Source organism: Neodiprion pinetum, chromosome 1 (assembly GCF_021155775.2).
Source record: "Neodiprion pinetum isolate iyNeoPine1 chromosome 1, iyNeoPine1.2, whole genome shotgun sequence".
NCBI classification, from domain to species: Eukaryota; Metazoa; Arthropoda; class Insecta; order Hymenoptera; family Diprionidae; genus Neodiprion; species Neodiprion pinetum.
The window spans coordinates 24,819,302-24,839,366 of record NC_060232.1 but is presented as its reverse complement, the minus strand read 5'-3'; the positions used below and the strand labels follow the sequence as shown (position 1 = coordinate 24,839,366).

At 33.4% G+C, this 20,065-nt stretch overlaps 3 protein-coding genes across 7 annotated transcripts in view; 2 read left to right on the top strand and 1 right to left on the bottom strand.

Annotated features, from left to right (window-relative positions):
• Positions 1 to 20,034, bottom strand: part of LOC124211929 (zinc finger protein ZFP2-like) — a 33,197-nt gene extending 13,163 nt beyond the window's left edge. For all 5 annotated transcript variants that reach the window (XM_046611480.2, XM_046611471.2, XM_046611533.2 and 2 more), the window contains exon 1: positions 19,882 to 20,034. The gene's annotated coding sequence lies outside the window, so the exon portion shown is untranslated. The remainder of the gene's footprint in view (positions 1 to 19,881) is intronic.
• Inos (Inositol-3-phosphate synthase) lies at positions 1,012 to 4,602 on the top strand. The gene is made up of 7 exons (XM_046611560.2): positions 1,012 to 1,621; positions 1,912 to 2,084; positions 2,225 to 2,492; positions 2,587 to 2,841; positions 2,910 to 3,152; positions 3,246 to 3,354; positions 3,646 to 4,602. The coding sequence occupies exons 1-7, from the start codon at positions 1,496 to 1,498 to the stop codon at positions 4,026 to 4,028; spliced, it is 1,557 nt and encodes a 518-aa protein (XP_046467516.1). The 5' UTR covers positions 1,012 to 1,495; the 3' UTR covers positions 4,029 to 4,602.
• Positions 11,608 to 17,707, top strand: LOC124211963 (uncharacterized). The gene is made up of 9 exons (XM_069138172.1): positions 11,608 to 11,648; positions 11,778 to 11,953; positions 12,150 to 12,265; positions 12,556 to 12,753; positions 13,190 to 13,328; positions 14,519 to 14,834; positions 15,501 to 15,629; positions 16,326 to 16,483; positions 17,501 to 17,707. The coding sequence occupies exons 1-9, from the start codon at positions 11,608 to 11,610 to the stop codon at positions 17,581 to 17,583; spliced, it is 1,356 nt and encodes a 451-aa protein (XP_068994273.1). The 3' UTR covers positions 17,584 to 17,707.
• Positions 20,035 to 20,065: the final 31 nt, after the last annotated feature.

The following is a 20,065-nucleotide window of genomic DNA, read 5'->3' as shown; positions in this document are numbered from 1 at the left end:
TAGATATTATATGTCCGCCTGAAATAAATACCCCAATTTCGATGTGTGAACTTAGTTTTTCTGTATCCATATAATTCTCAGTCTATTATAGCATTACTGTTCTTTAGCCACGTGATATATAAATGCACGGATTTGGATATGGATTTAAAATTCGAACGCTTTCGTTTTCGTCAGAAAATAAAAACTGTACTCGTGTATCTGCCTAGCTATCATCGCCACTGTATTGATATGCTATACTGTAACAGTAAGTGCTTCTCCCATAAGCTCCCGATCAATACTTGAATTCTTCACAACAGCAATTTATACTAATTTCGTGTATCAAATAAATCGGCCGACAGGTTATATTCAAAATACTCCCAATTTATTGTTGTACCCAACATATTATACCATGTACAAATTTCAGATGAGATTTGTTTCTCAACAAGGCCACTTTCTTTGTAAATTAACAACTTTGTTTTCAAAATCATTTTTGTTATGTCTAGCATCGATCAAACGTAATTACATAGATATATTCTGTTGTTACGATTAATCGATTACGTTTGTAAAATATAAAACATAAGAAATATTGATAGTAGCTTGTGCTTCAAGGAGGCAAAATAGATCTTTTTACGCCGAGCGTATGTTTGCAAATTCGTGTGGCGAAAAAGATTGCTTGTACGGTCATGGTGCTCAGGATACTTTTATGTAACAAAAGTCTGGTTTACAAATTGTTTTTTTTACGCGTGGTACAAAAAAGTACAGTTTTTTGCACTGTCATAGAAATGATTACTTTACGAACGCAGGTAAAAAAGAATGCGTAATTCATCCTAGTATTACAGAAATTTTTTTTCACGAAATACTTAGAGCCTAGAGGTGCAGATGTAAAATAACGGAATAAGTAGCTTTCAAGCCAGAAATTCCCTGGCGCGTTATTAAGCCTTGGAAAGTTGCGGATAGTTTTTACCATGCAGCCTGTCAAACTCCGTATCGTCATAGAATATCTAACAGAGATTGGAAATACTGATACATATGTAGTATATAACAGGACAGAATAGCACACCGCCATGCAAACCCAAGAAGGATGGGGCAAATGTAGAGGCAACCGATAAACTCAAGGGTGGAATGGAAGGGGATTCCCAGGACTCGGTTTAAGGCGCATGCCTGCAGAGAGCCGACAAATTCGACATGACTATTGCATGGTTAATAGTGTGTTGGTTCTGCGCGACCGGCGGTTTCGACACGTGAACTCTGCACTGTTTTCAACTTTTTTGACGACGTTTGTTGGTGCAGCGAAAGATTTTTCAGTATTCGTTATTGCGATCGATGAACAACCGTTCTGTTCGCGTCTGCTAAAATTGTCTGTCATTTGAACTACGGCTGTAATATAATTACGGGAATTTCATCTTCTCGAATTACAAATATACCCACATCAACGACCGGCACGTTCTGCGCAAAAAGCTCCTGCTTGTATCTCGAACCTTCTTTGCGATTCAAAGAGTGGAATAAACCCCTCAGAATGGAAAAAATGAAGATTCATGTCAAAAGTCCGAACGTCAAATACACCGAGGAATTCCTTGAGGCTGACTACGAATACCATACAACGAAAGTCACGAAAACTGATGATAAGGTGCTCAAATACACGGTGAGTGATAATGCTGGAATGAATAGCGTCATGTGTGTGTATTTGAACTTGATATTCAATCCAACAATCACTATTTTCATATCAAAAAATGTCAATATACTGCAGAGAATAGATGGTACAGCTTTGAACTTTTAATAATCAATGATGTCGATAGTGAACGATCATATACAGAAATTGTCTAATGTTTAGTAAGAGGAAAGAAAATAATTGAATACATTGTCTTTGGATTGAACATAGCGGAACTAGTGTGTAAAATTATTTTGAAATAAAAAGTATTGTTATTCTTTAAGGTATCTCCTGTAGCCACCAAGCTGAAAATAAGAACAAAATTAAATGTACCAAAACTTGGTGTTATGTTGGTTGGTTGGGGTGGCAATAATGGCACAACAATAACTGCAGCACTGTTGGCAAATAAGAAAAAACTCACTTGGAACACTAAAGATGGCATCAAGAAAGCGAACTGGTAAGACGTATTCAATATCCGAAACTTGTACATCAAGAAAATATATGAGGAGATATTACATTGATTTGATTTCTGGAATATGTAATTCCAATCCGATTGAAACAAGAATTAAAGAGAATACTGATTAATTCATCTCTTAGGTATGGCTCTATTACACAATCTTCAACCGTGAAACTTGGAAACTCTGATGGCGAAGATGTTTATGTACCGATGTCATGGATGTTGCCGATGGTGGACCCTGACCAGATTGAAATTGATGGTTGGGATATTTCTAACCTGAATTTAGCTGATGCCATGGAACGTGCAAAAGTAATCGATTACAATTTGCAAATCCAATTAAAGGCTGAAATGGCAGAGATGAAACCTCGCAGGAGCTTGTATTATCCTGATTTCATCGCGGCAAATCAGGTCTGCTGACATTGAGATAACTATTCCAAAAGCTTTTTTAGCCTCATCATATTATTATATTGTATTGCATTCGTAATTATGAAAACTTTTTCAGGAGGATCGAGCAAACAATATCATATCAGGATCTAAGACGGAACAATTGAACTTGATAAGAAGAGACATATCTGAATTCAAAACTACCAAAAATGTAGATAAAATAATTATAGTCTGGACTGCCAATACCGAGAGGTTTACAGAAATTATACCAGGAGTTAACGATACTGGTGAAAATTTGTTAAAATCAATAAAAGAAAATCACTCAGAAATTAGTCCAAGTACTATGTTCGCCGTTGCTGCTGCTTTAGAAGGAGTAAGTTAGCCAGATCATTGAATCTTGCACGAATTATAGCTTTGCTCTACGTAAACGTGATTTTATAGTGCACCTACATAAACGGATCTCCACAAAATACTTTTGTACCTGGGGCGATCGACCTTGCTGAAAAGCACAAGACTTTTATAGCTGGTGATGACTTCAAATCGGGCCAAACAAAATTGAAGTCAGTATTGGTTGACTTCTTAGTTTCTGCTGGCATCAAACCAGTATCAATAGTGAGCTATAATCATCTTGGAAATAACGATGGCTACAACTTGTCAGCACCACAACAGTTCCGATCCAAAGAAGTGAGTAACTCTAGCATGTGGCAACTCATGCTGTTTATTTATACAAATATCAATACATATCATCATTAATGCCTAATTCAATCTCACTTCCAGATCTCAAAGAGCAACGTAGTCGATGATATGGTTCATTCAAACAGTATTCTCTATGAGCCAGGGGAAAAACCTGATCATTGTGTCGTTATTAAATATGTTCCATATGTTGGTAAGTCTGATGAATTCAACTCTTACAAAGAGGTCCACCAACTAAGTGCATTGAAAAAACTAAACTTCTGTTCCTTGAAATTATTACCAAGTCTCAGACTTTCCAAAACAGTGTACATTATTGACACTGCAGCTCAATAGTCTCTTAAAGTAGAAACCTGTTAACTGAGTTATAGAAATTAATCCACTTTAGTTATTACTCTTACAATGTCCTATAGGAAACCAGGCTTGAAAGCAGCAAGCCAATAGAACAAGTCCAGACACCCACGATAACAGCGCAATTTTGTTTCAGGTGATAGCAAACGTGCCCTTGATGAGTACACCTCGGAAATAATGCTAGGTGGCCACAACACACTTGTAGTGCACAACACTTGTGAAGATTCACTGTTGGCCAGCCCTATTATACTGGATTTAGTTATTTTAGCTGAACTTTTTTCACGCGTTTCTTTCGCAGAGAATGAATCTGAGAACAAAAATTTCATTGCATTTCATCCTATACTTTCAGTTCTATCCTACTTGTGTAAAGCGCCACTTGTGCCTCAAGGTGCTCCAGTGATTAATGCTTTATTCAAGCAACGAGCTGCAATAGAGAATATCTTAAGAGCTTGTCTGTCATTACCACCTGAAAATAGTATGCTTTTGGAGCATAGAGTACATTTTGCAAAAAAATTATGAACAGTAATAATTTTCCAAGACCGGTTTCAAGTTACGTAACAACCATTATATTTTCAACTACGTAATATCCTTATATGTGTTAACGGCAGTTATTAAATGGATCCATAAATTTGTCGTTGCAATTACGAAGTAATTTCACATTGCAGCATCTGTATTAGTAGTTACCCATAATGTTATGTTTAACTAATAAGATTGAATGATTCTTCTTTTCTAGTTGCTTTTATGCCTTATACAACCTGTACCGCCTCAGGATTCATGAAAGATACATACTTCAAAGCCAATTCAGAAGAATGGTGGACAAAACTATTTTTAATATGAAATTGTACATTATCACACAGCAGTTACCGTTGCGTATGAAGTATTTCTATCTCACGGAATGAAAATATTTATATATTTACAATTTTAAGTATATAACTATAGAAGAAACATATATTTTCATACATGACAAAGGAATTGTAGTTTATAATTCAAATCAACATTGTTGTAGGGAATTTATTCTTCGATAACAGTTATAAGAAGGTTAATCAAGTTTAAACCTGAGGAAATTATACTATATAAAAATATTACGAATCGACTTTGACAGTTTCTTATTGATGTTATTTTTTGTCAAACTTCAAAAAGTAGACTTAAGTAAATTATGATTCAGTGTGATAAAAAATAAAACTTTATTCCAATTCTAATGTAGCAATTAAATTAATCGTATTGCGTTTCGATTTACTGTAGGTATAATATCAATGTGCTACTTCAGAGAATGTGCAATTAAACGTTTAGAAAATAAATAAATGAATTAGTACTTAGTAAACTTGGCTGTGCATATTTTCAGCTCCAAATTCTATTGCTTTGATTGTATATGAAGTGCAATCTGAACATTTATTGGCAGGTAATATTTGTTTATATGTGCAATTATGAGCATCAACACAGTTTTCCACGCAATGCCATAGAATATGATAGTGATTGACTATCTTCAGGCAATTGATAGCGTTCATTGAAGCATCATTTATGGCATCTCCTTGGGTTATGTCGAAGCCAGAACAAATGATGACAGAGGTTGCTAGAATTTGTAGAAGGCAATGTTTTTGGGCTATATCAAAAAAATTCATTTATTAGTTCCAGGCAAGGAATAAGGAAATCATTAATTCAGTAAAAAATTAACAATTACACCAAAACTGAACAAATTATGCTGTCAGCAATGAGATTGAATACACAGATGCACCAAAACTACATTAAATTACATTACATGAATGTATTCAGCAAAATTCAAATCATTGGCACTGCCTTAGAGAACATTTTTCATACTGGATATTAAAGACTTGCTATCATACCACAATTTCTAATCTCTGAAAAGTGGAAGTTTAACTTTAGGTTCTTGGAAAATGCCAAGTGATGAAGAATAGTAATTCGTATTAGGATGGGAAATCAATTGCTTTGTGGAGCTGCCATAGAGCTCAGTGAGTTTTTTGATCAAACTGTATGCAGTATTTGCCTTTGATACTTTTTTAGATCTGCCTACTCCCGTGTAATACAGAGACAATGATGTGTGAGTGCTGAAATTCTTACCCAGAAAATGAAATATTTGATGCTGATTATGCATCGTAAATGTGAACCGGGAATAAATGAAGGTTTCAAATTAATTCTATATCATTAGATATTACAAACTTAGCCAATTTATTGGTAATTACCAATTCCCTCCCCGTGGATGTTATCTATTCTTGCAACACAGGTAAATGTTCTATCATTTGCTGGGCCTTCTTGAGCGACATATTCATACGCTGGCAAATACCAATGATTAGCCATGCAAATATCGTACAATGATTGGACTGGACAAAGTTTCATTATATTATCGGAACATTCCCTGTAAGTATTAATGAAGCAGTTGAAATAGTGTAAAAAGTATGTTACAGGAAAACCTGACAGGTTGTTAAAAATATCATATTAATTAAATACCAACACGCAAAAGCAAGGAATCAACTGTTGGACAATATCTTTTAAATCAGACGCATGAAGCAACAAGACATGGTACATACTCTTGATTATAAAAAATGGATTGGAAAATTTCAGGGCATCTGTAGAGAAGGTCCAAGAATTTTTCTGATACGTTTTGCTTAGCTTGTTTTTTCGTGAAAGCGGTAGCAGTGGCTAAAGCCGTGGGGAGAGGTGAAAAAAAGGGGGACGAAAGCTCTTTTGAAAATTTTTTATGCTATAATATTGTCATTGATAATACATCCGACCAAATCAAGTGTGGTAAATATACCTTGTACGTCACCTACTGTGACTCGATAATGAAACAACACAGTCCGACTAGTAACGTTTTCTGAATGTAATTCGTAAACAGCATTGAGGCCAATCTTTTTCAAATAATCATGTAAAATCGAGACTGTAGTCTTCATGCTTAGCACTCCAATGATTCAAGTTCAAACTTACATAAACTTTAGTAAAAAATGTTAAATGTTGTGTATAAAAAAGTGACAGTAATGACATTTGCAAGGATACTATAATAAGTCCGAATGTTTACAAAGCAATCGCTGAATTAGACGTACATGTGTGCGCCACGTTAGCTATTCTCAATGGAACCCCCCCCCCCCTGCTCCCATTGTAATCTCTTCATCTCATCCAGCATTGAAAAATAATCGATTGAAGTTAGGCATGGGTGAAACTGTAAACTGCGATGAGGGTGTGTTTCGCAATCGGTAATGCATGAAACTGCGGTAATACTAACAGCTAACTAACCACTGAATCAACCCTTTGTCAAGGCCGACAAAAAGGCTGAAAGGCTGACTTTATGAATATATGAAAAAACATATACATTTTACATCATCGTTCTAACCCTAATCAGTTCTACTAATGTGACACTTATCATCTAGAGAGGAAAGTGCACCAAAATACGGAATTCGAAATACTCTACCCTAATAACCAGGTGATTTCTTGTTATACATATACTGGCCATTGCTGTAGTATGTATGCATGCATGTGGATGCATTGTACATACCCGAGGTGTTCTTTGTTGCCAAGCAAATAAATTGACGGCGTGACTTTGCCGGTTAGACGAAGCCGCTGATCAAGTTGAATGTACAAGTGAGGGGGACTTGATTCTCGAAATATCTCGCATTCGAAATTTGAAATTTTGTGATCTGTGATTTGCTATTACACAAAATGGAACACTTTAATTGGCTGAAATTGGTGATCAAACTGTGCGGGACTGGCGCGCGAGAGGTTCGACTGCAAGTTCCGAGAATTAGCTCTCCTACTCCTCGACATGTTTGAAAATATTTTGTAGAAATTGTCGAACTGCCGCCAAGAAAGTTGTTGCAGATACATACACGGTATGAATATTTTTACAATTACTTCATTATTGCGAAATTGTTTCAAGGTATTAATGATACGACGTAACTAAAGGAATTTTGAGGTCATGGTAATTCTTTCCAAATAGAATTGTGCTCTTTATTCCCATAATTCGCAATACTATCATTCACTTTACTAAAGCTTGTTCCCACTGAATTACAAATTAACGCAAGCACGTACGAATTTCGATCGAAATTGTCAGAATTGAGCGAATACTTATTCCGGCCCAAGCTATTTGTTTATTTTATTTTTTGAACATTGCATTATTAATTCCTTTTTTTAAACTCATAATTTATTAACCACGATGGCCTCGAAATTTTAAAAACCCTCATACCCAGTAAAAGAATTCCCATAGCACTGACAAGATTCAGCCTTTCCAGCCATTGATTTTTGATATCAAGTCTTTTTAACAATACAAAGCTACAGAAGAGTAGATGCATACGAATAGCCTTGGGTGAATATTTTTCAGATTCTAAAAAAATGCCTGTCCTTAAAAAAAATTGCAGCTAGTTTTTGTGACCCTCCTGCATTTCTCACACAAAAGTCGTTACACTATCTGACTTAGTATTCCTTCATAAATGCAGAATACTACTTTTCAAGGCTTAACTAATACAAATATCTACTGCATGCTTAACTTGAGAATTTTTCTAATATGTGGGGAATTTTTTATTTTTTTTTTTCAAGTTTTGGAGTAGCAGAGGAAATGTATATATGTAGAAGTTAGAGTGTGTGTAGAAAAATGCATGAATATATTATTGCATATTGATGTTCGTAACATATTTGGCATAATTTCATTGGCTGTTTAAATTCCAGTATCAACAATGTTTTACTCGGTGGAACTTCTCACACTGAGAAAAAATGCTAAATTCGTCAAATGTTGGCTTGCTGCCACCTGGAGCCGAAAACTCTTCTGCTACAAATTTCGCGCAAATACAATAAAGGCTATCGATCTCGTTAAAATGTGGTAATTAGCAATATGTCTTTTTTACACTATATCTTGGTTTTATATTACTTTTTTAACACTTTTGTACTATCGCATGATCTTGTTATGACAGTACTTGATAACAATATTACATTAGCTAATCCAATTATTGTACGTATTGTAGCTGCACTCAGGGAAGTTGTAAGACATTTTTTGACTGAATGATTTTGTAGGCTTTAGAGGAAAATGGATGATAATAAGATGGCTGTAATCTCAACAAATAGCTTATTTAGATAATCAATTATTCGTAAATGTTATATAAATTTCAATACGTGATAGTGTTTGTATTTGAAAATAGTTCGCCTTGTGAAAAGTTAATCGAACAGTGATAACAAATCTTCCTGCAAACATATTCAGAGAAATATCTGGATGACACAACTTAGTATTTTTTACTGGTAATGCTACGGAAAGCTTGTACAAATTGTACAAGAGAGAAAGCTGTATAACATTTTACACAAAAGTTAATTTTCATTGGATTTCACATGATTAACAGTCTCTGATATTTATTTTTTACTACCAAAAGTTACATCTATGTATAAGGATGGATCATGCTACGAGAAGGGCTTTAAAGAAAAGCCCATGCCATGGATGCAGTTTATAAAATACTAAAGCGATATTTTTATTATCCATTAGCAATGAGTTAATCATCTACACTGCTCATCGACAATTTAGTATCTATTTATCATCCCAGTTACTGTGTGGGGCGACAAGAATTCTTTACTATCAAGCTGATATATTGTTGAGTAAGTTATTCGATAACCAATATTACAATGTGTTTCAAATTATGTATAATGAGATGAAACAATCTGACATTCATATGACTGTTTTATATTCAGATGATTTGTTGGAGTGCCGGGTGAAAACGACATCCAAGACTAAAAGGTAAAACAAACTGTGCAAAGTATGTATAGAGTATTTGACTAACAGGGGTGCAAAACTCCATTATTCTAAATTTAAAGTAAACTGGAGCGTAAAGAAAAGTTTGCATTATGGATATTATTGAATGATGCATGCCCCACATTTCAAAAGCTTACCTAGAAATTAGCATAAGTTCTGTTACATTTACCGGTACACTGTGTATCTTTCAAACGAACAAATAATAATAATTTGGTGATTACGTTTTATTCGTAAAAATAGAGTCCATCCTGATAATTCGTTGGTGATGGTGTATATCAGCAGATTTCATTTATGAGTTGTGTACCATTATTAAATACGAGAAATTAATTTATCAACAGAGATTTTAATCGCGCATATTTCTGCAACATTCTTGAAAAATCATCGATCCTTTAATAACCGTTTATTATAATGAATTCGTATCTAATCAATATCGAATGTTAATTGTTGTTTGATATTAGCAGTGGCAAAAAACCAGATGAAGAGTTGCAGATTTCCCAACAGCTGCGCGATGTACCGGAGCTTACAGATTTCGACTTTTCTGCCAATTTAGTTGATAACGAGCGTCGCATTACTCTTGCAGAACCTAGTAATTGGGTATGTATATTCTGAGTTGCAATTGCATCGTAATATATTTAATGCAGATTATTAACAGATATTCCTAATTAAATTATAATTCTTAATAAGTATGATAATTTTTGTTGCAATATCGATTTACTATTGTATTTATTCGGAACTTATTAATGCAGACGTGACTTAGCAGTCATTTTGCATCATAAAATTCAGCTCTTGCGGATTTTGTTCATGAATCATAGTTTTAGAACTAAATATATATTCAAAAATCCTAAAATATGTGGCTTTCAGATTGTTTACAGAGTGAAACTTCGTTGGTAGATTTTAAATTTATACATTTTTCTTATTTATGCATTAAATTTTTTTGGTGTCGGCAGTATCTTTCTATAAAATATGGAAAAACATTTGAATTACGTTTTTTCGCATTTAGACGCTCCTTATTTCGGTTCCTAGCACTCGTTTCACTTTCATGCGCCTATCAGAGAATTTTCTAATCCATATAAACAGTAGTACAAGTGTCAAAAATTATGGTATTACATATGTAACCAATGTGTAATCAATATGACCATATAGAGCCATTGAAAAACGTAAATTAAGATTTAATGCGATTATGCAAATTTCTAGATATGTATTTAGAAACTACAAATGATTATTTTTATCAGCATATCTGATTCGCCATATCTACTCAAAAATCGTGAATGCAGTTTCACTGTATAGCAAAGAAAGTTCGTAACTAACAATGAGTATGCCATTAAATTTGTTAAGTCTTCTGGACATATATTGGAAAATAACTAATTTAATGTGAAAAAATTGCAATTCGATGGTTATAAACTAATTCCGACTTTGCCCAAAAAAATCCTATCCATGCGCTCCCTGGAATAATTATTCCAATTGATAGATTTAAATCTCAATATTCTTGGTTATGGGAATTGTTTCAAATATTAACTTGTCTCAGAATAATTTTGAACGCTGTGCCAAAGCTTCATTGCTAATGTGTCGCTACTGTTGAGAGAGATTAATCACCAATGGAAAATATTCGGACGAGTTTCTAATATTGTGTCAGATTCATACTCAACTTAAGATATTGTTTAGTTTAGTGCTTTCACTTGACTCAAAGTGTAATCTGAAAACAGAACGATTTTTCGAAATAACCTTGCGAGTTGTGGCAGAGTTAAAAAAGTTTAATGATTAGATTGCGCTTCTTGATTGATGACTCCATCTTTGTATTTCTTGTACTTATAAGATCAACTCTATTGGTGCGCTATGTTTCATTGGTTTGTTTATGATTTGGAACTCAAATTTTATCACTACTTGCTTTTTTGACGTACAGGTGTCAGATGTTCCCACGTCAACTTTTGGCGCAATAACCGAAAAGGAGCTGGACTATATACTTCAGCACGATGGATTAATACCTTTGTTAGTTTGATGCCTTCCAATCCTTCCTTGGTTCTATTATAAATTATTATTTATCAATACAGTTCTAGCTTTATAACTTTTTTTTTAGCTTAACAATAATGCATGTCTCGTTCTGGCTTTTTTCACACATTAATCTGAAAAATACTGAATAAATTTCCTTTCTTAAAGCTTCTAGTGATTCAATTAATCATTTATTCATAATCCCCAATAGGCACATCTATAAATATTTACAAAGAGAATCTGTAACACCTTTAATAATCCCACATCAAAGAGAATATAGATTTAGTAATGATTTAAGAGAAAATTGTAACGCTGTAAAGACAAACAAAACTAATAATACTAATAACCCTACGTTAAAAATATTCATCATTTGAGATGACTTGGAGTAGTACTGATACCTTGATGCCTGCATATGTGTAAATACTTAATACTCAACAGTCGGACTAACTGTACAGTAAACCTGAAAGACTTAAAAAGTAGAGTTTAGCATTTGTTTCCACTTTTTCACATACACTAAGCTAATTGAGTATAAATGTGTTTATCAGGGATTTATCAGATTCAGTTAGGAAGTTACCTGATCTACCTGAAACTTCCATACCAGAAATTGAAGATGCAAACTTTTTCAAAAAACCAACCCTTCCGCCTATGCAGCAAATCCAAACTGAAACTACAGGTTTGCTAGAAGGCCAAGGAGTAGATCAATCGCTACTCGAAATACAAGGTATAGTTTAGAATTTTATACAGTATGAGTTAGGGTGACTTCTTTCATTTACTTTTAGCATCCAAAACAACTCTTGGTTATCCTATTGATGCGGATTTCATTTTCGTATCAGCCATTGTTGTCTGATAAGTAATATTGATTGTTCAAATTAACAAGATTTTATGAAACAAGAACTCAATTGTGGAGTTGATTACAGAAAATACATCTGAACAATTACCTGAACCACCTCAGGAAGTTGCTTTGACACCAACTAAACGCACCCGATCGTCACCTGGTATTGATGGCCACAAAACACCCACCAAGAAAAGACGCGTGAGTAGTTTATGTGTACTTGTTGAGTGAAACTAATTTCAACATATTTAAGAATAACTAACGATGTTGTTTCGTTCATTCTACAAACTGCTTGGAGCACTATGACAGCAGTGGTGAAAACTCATTCAAACTCAAATTTATGAGTATTTTTATTGTAGTAAAACATTTTCTTGCAGAACCTACTAATGAAATATCCCATATACTTTTTAAACGCTTGCTTTTTGTAACCCTGCTTAGTCGCTGATATGACAAATTCAGTTGAAGTCTCAAAATACTGAATTGTTAAATAGGAATTGGATACTGAACCTGGTAGTGTCTTGACACCAGTACTGCCTCGAATTGAGCAACCAAGTGACAGTTTTACTCTGCAATCATTGATCACTGATGGTCAAGAGGGCAAAAAAACAAACCAGCGTTCTAAGAGGAGTAAAATCACTGATGAAATTACTCAGATACCACCTCCCAGACTGGACATTTTCATTCAATCGGTAAGAGAAAACTTTCGGAGAATCGAACTAGTTCGGCTACGAACTTAAGTGGATACAAAAAAAAGTCATATTTGAGTATATCAAAGTGAAAGAGTGGGTTCTCACACATGCGAAATTTTAGTAACAATTGTTGACCTTATAAGAGAGAAAAAAGGGTTCAATATCAGATTTTTAACTCAGGGATTCCTGGGAGAGCTGCTCTTGAAAGCATGTGTTCGCAAAATTAATTTTATACAACAGAATTTGTTAAAAGAAACAAGCAGTATTTCTTACAGTTTGTGATTAAAAAAATGCACAAACTACTTATGGAGCACTTACTGAGTAGTTTGTATTTGAAGTAAACTGTAGCATCTGTGTGATTTAATGCCATACAAAAATACAATAAATAAGAGAACTTATTTCGAATCATGAAAGCAATACTGTTTGTTATTTTTAGGTCCGTAATGATATAATTCAACTCCCAAAGCAAACTGCCAATAAATTGCTCACGATCCCATCAACGAACTCTAGACACTGGGGGAAAGGATTACTCGATTTGTACGAAAGCATGTTGTTGAACCCTATGAGTCATAGTGGTAAATATTCTTCAAGTTTCAAGTAGGCAGTCATATTCATTTTTAAAAGATTTAGAGAACTTTTACTTTACAGTGCAGTTTTTTCCTATTTTTGACAGTATACCAATAAGTCTCCAAAACCGATAAATAATTATTGCTATGTACTGTATATTACTATTGATATAAACGAATGTGATGAAGAAAATCTTGAAAATTGCCAGAACAATTTATTTACGAGTAAATTATCTCGGTAAGCATATGTGTATAAATTATAGATAAATTATATGGTTTTGGGATCGTTGTATCATAATCTGAAGTCCGATTTTGGATATTCAAGATGGCAGAACCAATATGGTGATCGAAAATTTCAAATTTGATCCAATCTGGATATGAAACTGTATACAGGGGTCACTGATTATGAATCTAAAACAAAATTTCGAAAATTTGTGATGGTGGATCCAATACAGAAGACAGAAAAATCAACATAATTTCCAAGTGCAAGGTTTTTTTTATATTCGATAAATTTTAACAAATTATGTCAACTATTTGCATCCACCATTTTCAATTTTAATAATGAGACTTTGAATTCGTCATGAGGGGTTCAAAAAACTCTTTTGCTCAGATTTTTGTCCATATTTAATTGACTTTTAAACTTTTGTCTTTCATATTGAGCAACCCCTAAAACCCAACAGGAGCTATATTGTTATGAAAGTTGACTTACAACAATAATGTGTGACTCAAAGTGTGAAATATTGCCTGCAAAGTATGAACTTGGAAAAGTTCGAAAATGATCATTCTCGATCAAGTCTAGTTGTGTTCCAATTTTTAGAATCCTGAGAATATATAAAGACAATTTTGTCAAGGCGGATGATTTTGTCATGGTTTGGATTTTCGAATTCTGAGCCTCTTTCCTATATTGTGTAATCACTGATTCTGGAAAAACTTTCGATACACGATTGATTTGAACATCCTGAGTCTTCTTAATTCTTTGACTAACTATAATCTTTCGACAGTGAAAATGATTCTACCAGAGAAAACATAACTGCAATCATATTTCTCAGTTTTCGTTACTTATTATTTCTTTATTCCTTTAAATTTGTGTTAATTTAGAGAATAAGCGCGGACATTGTGTCTGCAACAGATTCAAGGTTTTAAGCAGTAAAAAGATTTGTCCTGAATTGAAAGTGTTATTTACCTAAGTTATTTTGCAGCTGTAGAATCGATAGCGAACCCAGAAGTGGTACTTGGACCAGTCTCTGTAATTCACACAACTACAGATGTCACTGCGGATGGCTTCCCTATTCATGGAACATTGTTGGAAAACACGTCAAAAACTAACGGAACTAAAACTTTTGAACAAATTTCAATTGACCAGACCATTCAGATGCCCCCAACTGAAAGCTGGCCAATCAATGTGACAAATGATTTTTCTGAACCGTTGCCGGAAACATCTGTCAAACAGCCACACGCTACTTCGAAAATGATCAGCGATCATCCTCATTCAGAGATCATTAAGACCGTTTACGGGTGATGATAATTCTATTACTGAAATTAACTCCAGAGGTCCATCTTCTGTCTTTCATCACATTTTAGAGTCTCTTTCACATGCTCATTTGTTAGCTTCCTACTTTTTTCTTAGTGTGGTATATTATTTAACCACTTCCGTGGACTGTGTTTATACTCTTATCGAGCATCTGTTGAAGTTTGTTATTTTCAATTTCTCTCAATTTCTTTAAAACCGTATTAAAATTGCAAAGTAATGATTTTTTTTACTAATGCTTAGTAGGGTTCACGTTACCAACTTCAACTTTGCAAATATCTGCTGAAAGTCAAAATAGAATCTTTGTTTCATTTTTACCGATCTCCTTTCTTTCGTGATAGTAAAGACCTCAATTGATTCAACATGAACGTGGCGATAATGCCAATTTTGGAGGCCTCAGTTTTTAATAGGAATTTACGTTCTTAAAACATGTACTTTTGCTTTATATAATACATGCCACACAATCCAGAAGTGTTAATTTTACATCTTTTCATCATTGATTCTGAGCTTATTTGAAAAGTGATCAATTATCTAGACGGCTAGAATCTGCTTCAACGGGTTGATAATAAAAATCTTTTATTATTCACTGCATTTATTTTTTGTTTAGTAGCATTTGACTAGTATAATATAAAATTTGGTGTTTTACCTTGCAGTGATTGGTTGGAAAATGGGGAAGATGGCAATTTTAGAGTTCCGTTGACGGACAAAGGCATTGAAAGAAGTCCTACAGTAGAAGTCCGAGTGGCCAGATACCAATCCAGAAGCAGTAAGACTTCTTCCGGGTACGTTTATTTTTTCATATAAATGAATTCATATGTATGCATATTCCGTATGTTCGTTCCATATTTCATAATAACATTTTAAAAGACTAACCGCATGATTTTCATCCAAAGCAATAGCTTGTTTCATTTGTAAACCAATTCTCTAACAAATCGCTCAAAATGAGTGATAATATTGAAATGACACCTCTTTTTCTTCAAAATAATCATATAATAGTATTTACAAGTAGTAATTACATTTTTTTCTTTTACACCTACTATCCAAACTAAACATCTATTGGGCGAGTTGTATGAAATCAATTTATGATCAAAATGAGCATCAATTCATTGAAGTTGGTCGAATATAGTGCAGTAAGCACTTGAGAAATTTTACGATGATGTAATCCTTTTTATTATTTGTGATCAATCTGAATTTAGGATTACATTGATCGGCTAATTTCCTCATTCGTATTTTACTTTAAACAAATGAACCATATTGAATGGAATTGGTTCAAATTCCGACAGTGCAATATTCTTCTGCCTTGCAATAATCTATAACGTCATCTTTATTTCGAAAATTGGATAAGAAAAATACAACATACTCAAGTTGGAAAGTCAACTTCTTCAAAGTCATTTGATAATTGAAAAATAGTAATTTTTCGGAATATTTCATTACGATAATGTTAATAACTCTCAATTATCAAACACATTTGTCCACAGATCAACTATCCTGTCCACAGCCAATTTGGTAAAGTCCAATTTACTTGGATACCTTCATGCTTTCTGGTCAACCAATCAGGTCTTAACATTCAAAGATCTTGTCCCGATTTCGACTAGTACGACAAAAGATGCTATTCGAATGTTCTCGTCTCTACTTGGTAAGTAAAATTAATATCGGTGCTCATTACTAAGCTATTGATGAATGAAGATCTTCATCTGCAGATCAATGGTTTTTTGTTAACTAGTACTATTTTCCCGTAGATGTCTGGGGGTTGTAAGTTGATTTTGTAGTTTGTTTCAAATTTCAAATTAGATCAAACTAGACACGTTTGTAGCTGTTCGGAAAGCTACACCATCTGCCAAAAAAACAGAATTTCCTGTTAATTAGTCACATGATATTCTATTTGATGAAATATACTGAAATTGCTAAGTCAGTTAGCAAATTTGGTATTAAAAAATTGCGAAAACAATCACATACAATCCATCTCAAATTATTTATACTATGTTAGTAGAATAATTTTCATGTACAACCGATAGTTGTTTAAATTTAATCATGTGGAATTGAGGTTATGCGTATGAAATTTTGATTTCTTACAACATGATAGGTGCACTGTGCAAAAAATATTATGTATTTATAAGAACTTACATAAGTTGGAGGTAGAATCTTTTATACGGAATATGAAAAAATATATTATAAATGGTCAGTTGAAAAGTGGATCTATCGATAGAACAATTATTGCATATAAAAATATAAAAACATCAAAGCTATGGTAAAAATTATGAAAATGGAATTCCATGTTAATGCTATCCAATATTCGAACACATAAAATTATATACTGTGACTCTTTCAGAACATTAACTAAGAATAAAGGAGCTGAAAATTTATTAAATAATTTAAGATTTGGTTTTTATTTATTGAAAAAAGGGCCCAATAGTTCTTCTTGCAAGTTTAAATGCTGTTATTCTTCATTATTTACAAAAAATGGAATTAGTTAAATTTTCAACTAGTTGTATAAAAATACATTAATGGAGAGAGAATATTTTGATCGATAATTCAAAGATTCTACCTTTATTGATATGTAAATAATTTAAAAATAAAACAATTATATCTGATGTAATGATGTTTTATTCGGTGAGATAATTTGAAATAATTCTTCATGGGATTCGAATTTCAGAACTGCATAAATCAAAACAAGTGAAACTGCTTCAAGCTGAACCCTATGGACATATTTACATCCAGGAGTATTCTATGTACTAAACAAATTTTAATGGGCATCCTCCACCCTGCATCGTGCTCTGCAAGTTCTTGATCATAATCAATGACTATTTGTGAATGATTCATTCGTTATAAAATGGATATCTATGCAAATTATTGTCCACATTCAAAGGTATATCAATATAATTGATATTTGCTTTTAAATTTTCACTAATTATTTAAATTGACTTATTTATTTTTATTTAATATGAATTTGATAATTTGACAATATCAAATTAACTTGAACTGCAACTAATTCATTAATTGCAAATGGAATATCTGACCTACATAATTTCATTTAATATACTGTCTGTTCTTCACATCAAGAATTAATTTTAACTGCCAGTAGGACATTCAAATACTTATGAGAAATAAATTAACTTTTTAGTTATTTATCTAAGAACGTATATTCGAACATACTTTTTATTTCTGTTGCATATAAATCATTTTTGGTACAAACTTTGGCTGTGTTATAACCATAAATATAAGAGTGCTGAACTTGTATTTCTTAGTATTACATAACAACATATATGTAATTTGAAAGTACAGTAAAAATTTTTTAATAAATGTTTGAGTTTTATTTTCTGTTAGCCTCATCGATGCAACTATTCAAATAAAAGTCTAGGTTTATTACTTGACGTGCAAATCTAATGGCAGGAGACACGTCATTGAACAGGTATATTTCAAATCCTCATTCAACATTCATTGAGTGAAAAGCATACAATCCGATCATGACTGAGGTGTATGCCACCACGGTAATGACCTCCACACTTGCACCACCAACTAGCTTGTTGCCAGATAATTATCTGCGATGATTTTGTGCTTTGTTTCAAAGTTGCGCAATCGAACATCGAACTATTAGACACGTTTATGTATAGCTATTCATAAACCTACACCACGTGTCAAAAATCAGAATTTCCTATCAAGTAGTCACATGATAATCGATTTGATGAAATCTTTTTAAATTGATGAATCAGTTATCTAATTTGATATTTAAAAATTGTGAAAATAAACACATACAAGGCATCTGAAATATTGATACTATGTTAGTAGTTATTGAAATTTAATCACGTGAAATTGAGGTTGCATATATAATTTTGATTTCTTATATAACAGGTGCATTATGCAAAAAATTATGTATTCGTAAGAACTCACAAAAGTTGGAAGTACAATATTTCATATGCAATGTTAAAAAAGTAGATTGTAAATGGTCAGTTTATAAGTGGGTCCATAGATGGAACAATTAAGCACACTGATCATAAAAGGGCCTCTCCTCGCAAAATTCGGTAAAAGTATTGTCCACAGGCAGAAAGCGGGATGAAAATAAAGGTGTCAAATAAAAACATAAGAAATACCATTAAGTAAACCTGTCAAAAGTCAATACTTTTGGCTAATATAATTTTTTAGCCTTTCTTTAAAACTCCTTCACGAGAGGATGGATTTCTCATAAACTATAAGACCTGACACAAGATATAAAAAAAATTTATAATCTACATATATCCTATTGTTCTGGAAGCACGCAGGGGCTTTTTTTCAATCTAATTTTGTAGAAATGGTGCACGTTTGAAAAGAAATGAGTAGGTTTTTGGCCAATCAATAAGCAATAAATTGAAAAAAAAAACAAAATTTACATTAAATAAAAAAACGGCGACGTAATTCCATATAGAATGTATTGTGAAGCGATTGTCAAAATTTCAAATCGATCCATACAACGGTGTTCAAGTAATCTGTCCTTCCACTTTGAAAAGTGGTTTCGAAAAAATTGCGTTTAAAGTTTTACGAGCACTCACGATCAGCGCGCGCTCCGATACACTGTGGCAAAAACGAGAATTGAAGCTTTTAACATTTTTTTTTCACTATAGGACCAACTGGATATTGTTTTCATGACCCCAAAGTATTGTTTAAGCCGAATATAAAAGAAATCGAAATTTCTAAAATCCGAGACTGGTGTTACTGCTTAAGAACGTGATAAACCGATGACAAATATTCTGATCAAAATGAATAATTTGGGGTAATATTTTCTCGTATCTATTTTCTCGGGTTTTGTTTTTACGAGAATTAATCCAGTCATTACACAACAAAGTATAGCGTCCGAACCCTATGAAACTGTCGAGTGTGTCTGATGCAGCGATCTGACTTCTTTAGGCGCAAGGACATATTCCCGAAATATTTGTCATGACACGGTTGACTCTTAATTAATGCATTGAACGATTTGAAAAATTCTGAAACGGCCAAACGACATATTTTGTCCATGTCAAAGCTGGCTGGTGAAGGCGACAACGAACTATATTATACACTTACCAAAGTGGAGAATCTTCCATTTTTTCTGAATCCATTTGTTTAGATTCTGAAGTTTCTTCTAATGATTCCCGTATACGTAATCTTACCGAACTCACAGAGCGGACATGAGCAGACTGATCGGCAGCCGTCCAAATCCGCGCTTGGTTCCAAATTAATTAAGTCTATGGTTCCAAACCGCGGCCAG